This window comes from Microcaecilia unicolor, chromosome 1, assembly GCF_901765095.1.
Source record: "Microcaecilia unicolor chromosome 1, aMicUni1.1, whole genome shotgun sequence".
Taxonomy (NCBI): Eukaryota; Metazoa; Chordata; class Amphibia; order Gymnophiona; family Siphonopidae; genus Microcaecilia; species Microcaecilia unicolor.
In genome coordinates, this window is record NC_044031.1 from 531,229,492 (window position 1) to 531,235,491 (window position 6,000).

Sequence of the window (6,000 nt, forward strand, 5' to 3'; positions counted from 1 at the left end):
TTTTGTAGGGTTTTATATTAACTTTTCAAGATGCATGGTATTATGTTGTTGTTGAGATGACACTAGATTCAGATATTTATTTTATATGGTGAGTGCCGTGGGGAAATGTCCTAGTTCTGAGGAAGGCTTCTGTGGATGTAGAATATGTGTTTACATTAACACTTTGAAGGTCCATTTGTACAGGGTCAAGGGTTATTATCCAGGCTGTGTAGTTTAACTGCAACAATTTTTGCTGAGTACATCCAGCAATTGCAAAGTGTATATTGTTTTTGTAGTATATAGATCTTTTATGTGCTCTGCTGCTGGTAACAGGAGGAATGTCTACTGTGAGGCTAAAGCCATGAATAATCACCCCACCCATTAAGACTGGCCTTGTATGAGTATCAGGCAGCACCTTGTTTTCAAGCAACAAAGGAGCTTCTTAATGTTAATAACCAAATTAATTAATCAAGTGGGTTTTTAGGTTAGCTTAATCAGCATAGTGATTTCATGTTGCCTGTGTTCCTTTTACTGTTGTAGTGGAAAAGGTAAAAGAAAAATTAAAACTTTCTCTGGAAAACAAGAATGGCTCAGTACAGACTGGAGAATTGACGGTGGTGCTTGATGGCTTAACTGTTGATCAGGAATCTCTCACAAACTGCAGTTCAGAATTGGCACCTGGTAAGTCAGATTTAGAGTACTGTGTGTATATATGTATCTGGTTTTTTTTTTTGTTTACCATGAATTAATAATCAGAACAAATAAATATTCAATTTGTATTTATTTATTGTCTGTTTAGTAGAACTCCAGCAAAATGATGATGCCCTTCATGAAGACAGAGATGAAGCTCCTTCAAGGACAAGGGCCAGGTCAGATTGAATTTTGTTTGTTTTCTATGTTGTTTAAAACAATGGAATACATGAAATACTAGTAATGACAACTAAATTCAACTTCTTAAGTTAATGAGAAATTTTACCATGTTGTATTAATTAAGCCAATTTTTTTTTGCCTTTTGGTCCTCTGATGCAAAATGATGTATAGTAATCTCTACAAGTCAAAAAGGGTTTAGCTGGCCCAAATATATTTCATGTATCTTGAGAAAAAATGTGGTATGCTGAATATTTCTTGATATTTGGCAGCTGAAGCAACTCAGGTCAGGGCAAAGCAAGGCAATGCCACCAGGCCTTCAAGCCAGCTACTTGCACTATTTTAACTAGCTTGTTTTTCTGAGGGTTTTAATTTTATATAAGTACTAGAAAGGAGAATGTTTTTCTACAGAAAGCATTGCGAGAGCAGAAAGTTATGTGGACCTTTTTGTAGAAACTTAAAATTTAGTTCTTTCTGGCAAAACTTCCACAGTGCTTTCTTCTGAAACATCTGCTTGCAAAGTTTTAGCTCCCTGCCAGATGTTGCAGAAAATGAGTCTTGGGCAAAGTGTATGATTTCAAAAGCTGGCTTTCAGGCTGGTTGCACTGTATTTACCTAATCCTTAAATCTGGCACACAGTCTTCTGTTAAAAGCATGGGAAGTTAATACCAAGAAAGATGTATTTCATCATGATTATGTGACTTGTTGTGGCAATATAGTTAAACTTGTTTTGAGTTAAGGAGTCAACCATGAAGCATAGTGCAGTCAAACATCTAGTCTAGTGTCTACTGGTGCAGTGAGAAAATGATGTGTTTTAGGTCAAAGTTTGTCTGAAATTTCCACAAAATAACTTTAAATTGAGCTGCAACATGGTGTTTGATTTATACAGTTTCAGTTTATCAGTAACTGATTTGTTACCATTAGTGTGTTAAAAAACAAAACAAAAAAGGTAGAGATGTTGGTATATATTTAACAGTCAACCCTGTTAATGCAGTTCTGTATAATTCTGAGCAGTCTGATAAATTGGTTCTTCTATCCAAATTCCTGTTTTAGAGTTTTGAATACGATATGAGGAAGTTTAAAAAAGTATATTAGAGATGCTAAACTAAAGGTAGACAAAGTGATGGGGCCAAATGGGATACATCCAAGCGTATTGAAGAAACTTAGGGAACTGGTGGCTGCTCCGCTGTCTGACCTTTTCAATGCTTGTTTAGAGTCATGAGTGGTCCTGGAAGACTGGAGAAGGGCGGATATGGTCTCTCTCCCTGAAAGTAGAAGTAAGGAGGAGGTTGGGAACTACAGGCAGGTTAGTCTGGCCTGTGTTTTGACTAAGTTAAAGGAAATGCTTCTAAGACAGAGGATAGGGAGGTTTCTGGAAACTAAAGGACTGCAGGTCCTGAGGAAGCATAGTTTTACTAGAGGAAGGCCTTGTCAGACAAATCTGATTCGTTTCTTTGACTTGGCGACTAAACAGTTGGATTGAAGGAGAGTGCTACATGTGGTACACTTAGATTTTAGCAAAGCCTGTGACACAGTTCTGCAAAGGCAACTTATAAATAAACTGATTGCCCTTGGTATGGACCCTAAAGTGACTGGTTGAGTGGAAGGTGACAATGTGTAGTGGTAAATGGAGTTCATTCTGAGGAAAGGGACATTAACCAGTAGTATGCGACAAGGATCGGTTATTGCTCCATTTCTTAACATTTTTGTAAACGATATTGTGGAAGGGCTGTCTGGTAAGGTTTGTCTCTTTGCAGATGATACCAAAATTTGCACTAGGGTAGACACTCCTGATGGTATGGAGAACACGAGGAGGGATGTAGCAAAGCTTGAAGAATGGTCCAGAGTTTTGCAGCTAATTCTAGAAAGTACAGGCTTAGGTATTTGGGCTACAAAAACTCAAGGGTTTTTGCAGCCCAAATGCAGTACAGTATATTCTGTGCACAAAAAAAGAGCGGGGCTTTGGGGCATCTACTTGTTTGGCCACCTTAAAATCATTGGATATGAAAAGATGACAAAAGCCAGAAGGATGTCTTGGTGAATATGGAGAGGAATAGCCAGCAGGAAAAAGGAGGTGCCTCTTTATAAGTCTCTGGTGAGACCACATTTAGAGTTCTGCGTATAGTTCTGGAGACTGCACCTTCAAAAAGGTATAAACAGAGTGGAGTCAAGTCAGAGTGAGGCTATCAAAATGTTCATTGGTTTTCATCATAAAGTGTTTGGGGACAGACTTCAAAATCTCAGTATGCATGCTTTGGAAGAAATGTGGGCGAGGAGAGATATTTAAATACCTCTGTGGCATCAGTGTACAGGAGGCAAGTCTTTCAACTGAAAGAAAGCTGTAGAATGAGGAGGTGTAGGATGTAGTGTGAAAAGAGTCTCAGGAATAATCCAAGAAATAGTTCTTTATGGAAAGGGTGGCCAATGCACGGAATGGCTTCCTGGTGGAGGTGGTGGAGATGAAGACTGTATCTGAATTCAAGAAAGCATGACCCAAGCACATAGAATCTTTAAGGCAAAGGGAAGAGATAGTAGATGTAGATGGTATAGCCGGACAGACTAGATAGGCGATATGATCTTTGCTGTCATTTTCTATGTGTCTATGTTTCTATACTTGTCATTATGAGTCTATTAAGTAGAGTATATCTCTGTTATGCATATTACTTTCTGTGTTGCTTCTCATCATAAACTAAATTCACTTTTTATTTTTCCTTCTCAAGATCTCTGAGTGAAGTTCTTAATGGAATAGATACTGAAAGCCCCTCCAGCTCCACAGCACAGAATGTATTTAATACCCATGTAGCAAATGGAGACAGCACACATTCCCCTTCTCCTGTTGCAGCCAGACCCAAAAATACACCAGCACCAAATTCATTTGCAACCCAGCCTGCCAGTAGTACTGGTAAGAATGAGACTTTATGAACCTCGCAGACTATTTATTTTCAGTAATAACTTTTTTATACAAGTATTACTACAAAATGTAAATTGAATTTTTAAGTAAACCCAGATCAAAGACTGTATTTAGTTTGCTATTTTTGGTAACATTTTTATAATACATTTTATGGTGTTAAATGATGATCATTTGTTACATGTATAGAAGACCAGAAATCAACAGTGTAATATGACACACGACTGTCAGCATGTTTTATCTGAAGACAAATAGGTTTGCAATGTCACACAGACAGGTCACGTGACTATATGTGGTGCTGAGTGGAATAAAATCCTGGAGCTTTGTAGAAAATATTTTCCTTTTTTTCACTGGCCCAGTGGGATACCTTGAAGGAGTCTATGGTGAGGTACCATTCCTCTTCACCAACACACCCTCACAGGGAGTCACCTTAAATCCTTCTCTCCAGTCCAGAGGAGAAGTGATTCAGCAGGGGTAGAGCTAGGATAGTTTGGCCCAGGAAGGATGAGAGCCCAGGGCACACTCCCGGTTAAGGACTCCTCCAAGCTTGCTACAAGCTAGGTTGCATTATCTGAAGGGAAGCCCTAGGAAGAGAAAAGCAGCCTTCAATCATAAGTCTTTATTGAAAACTTATAAGAAGAAGCAGAAGCTCCGCTAAGGTAGGCCAAAGTTATCTCGGAAACCTGCTGCATTATAACTTTGGAACTTGGGTTAGGCCAGGTCTGATTATGCAACAATTGAAAAGCAGAACTTTTAACCCTGAGACTTCAGGCCAGAGACAAGCTGTTTATGCTGCCTTCTGAAAGTCTGACCTTTTGCTGTTTTTCTCCTTACCTGTGAAAGTAACAGGTTACCTCTTGTACATCAATAAACTGCTTTTGTTTTATTTTTAACCCACTGTCTGGCTGTGATGAATCACGCTGCTACAGATACATTCCAGCAGTCTCTGGAGTTTTCCATTCTGTTTCCATACTTTATCTTCTGGCTTCAGTTAAAAATGTTATGATTTTTCCTTTGTTTTGTAGTCTGGTGTTCGACCATTAGTAGTAGTTTCTTTTTCTCATTCTGCCACATCTTCCCTGGCCTGTCTATTCCATGAAGCTTTGTGAGAAAAGAAGGCATTGAGCAGGTCTTGGATTGTTTTTCCTTATGCAGACTTATGTGATAGTGTGAGCCACTGGATTCTGGACCCTGGGGTGAAGTACCTTGTGACAACAAGCAGGCAGCTTTTTATTCAAACAAAAACTTGCAGTGCCTGGATAAACTTTGTAGGCTCTAAACGGAGAAAAAGGTTCAGGCTTTCACTTACACACAAACAGTCCTGGCATATTTCCCTGGGGCATCCTCTTCCCATTCTGGCTGATGATTCATCACCCAAATAAATCTAAATCCCCCTGTAGAAAATAGCGCAGTTCTTCTAATGTTTGTGGCCAACACTTTTTTTCAACTGCCCCATGTTTTTTCTCCATTGAAAATAAAGTTTTGGCTTATAACAGCTACTGAGTGATCTTGACCATCCTTTTGGACCAAGGATGGTTCCAAACTCACGTCTGAGATGCCTATACTATAATGTCAGGGTTTGTCAGGTTGGCTGTGAGCAGAGGGATTCTTTCTGTTTCTGGAAGGTCAACAAAACTGCGGGCATAGGGTATCATTAGATTGACTTATATGATAGTACCCTCATCCCAGGACACACTCTGGTGAAGGGACCTGCTCTCCAGTTGCAACACATCAGGGCTTCCAAAGCCCACAGCCTGTATAAGGGCATAGGCTATCCCTTCTCCAAGGTCTGTAGAGGGGATGCCATTTTCTGATCATTACCACATTAGAGAATGGGATTTTAACAGCTTGGTCATCTTCCACTAAGATGGGTTTGATAGCACTGGCACTGATCTCCTAAATCAGATGGTTTAGGTTTATCTCCACTTTCTAGTTTTAGACTAATTGCCAATATTCCTTTTTTTTTTTAACAAAACAAAACTGAAGGGGTCTGTTATTAAAGCTTATTGGCTTCCAAGAAATTCACTATCCTTTCCTTCAGCATCGCTTCCATTACTTTTCCAATAACCGAAGTGAGACTTACCGGGACCCCCCACAGAACCTCTCCTGTCTCGAGGGATTTATTAAACAAATCTTTAATCTATTATAATTCAGCCAAAATAATAACGATAAACCCATTGTTATTCTCACTCCTAATTAGCTGAACTTTGTGGCCACCTGAAACTCAAATTGAACCATTAGGTCTG

At 39.2% G+C, this 6,000-nt stretch overlaps 1 protein-coding gene across 5 annotated transcripts in view; it reads left to right on the forward strand.

Moving 5' to 3' along the window:
* Positions 1-6,000, forward strand: part of WWP1 (WW domain containing E3 ubiquitin protein ligase 1) — a 258,360-nt gene that overhangs the window by 133,351 nt on the left and 119,009 nt on the right. For 2 of the 5 annotated variants that reach the window (XM_030216171.1, XM_030216185.1), the window contains 3 exons: positions 520-660; positions 779-848; positions 3,567-3,748. In XM_030216171.1, coding sequence (XP_030072031.1) covers positions 520-660; positions 779-848; positions 3,567-3,748 — 393 coding nt within the window. Of the gene's footprint in view, positions 1-519; positions 661-778; positions 849-3,566; positions 3,749-6,000 lie in introns of those variants that run through there. The other 3 variants (XM_030216177.1, XM_030216195.1, XM_030216204.1) reach the window with 3 other exon arrangements.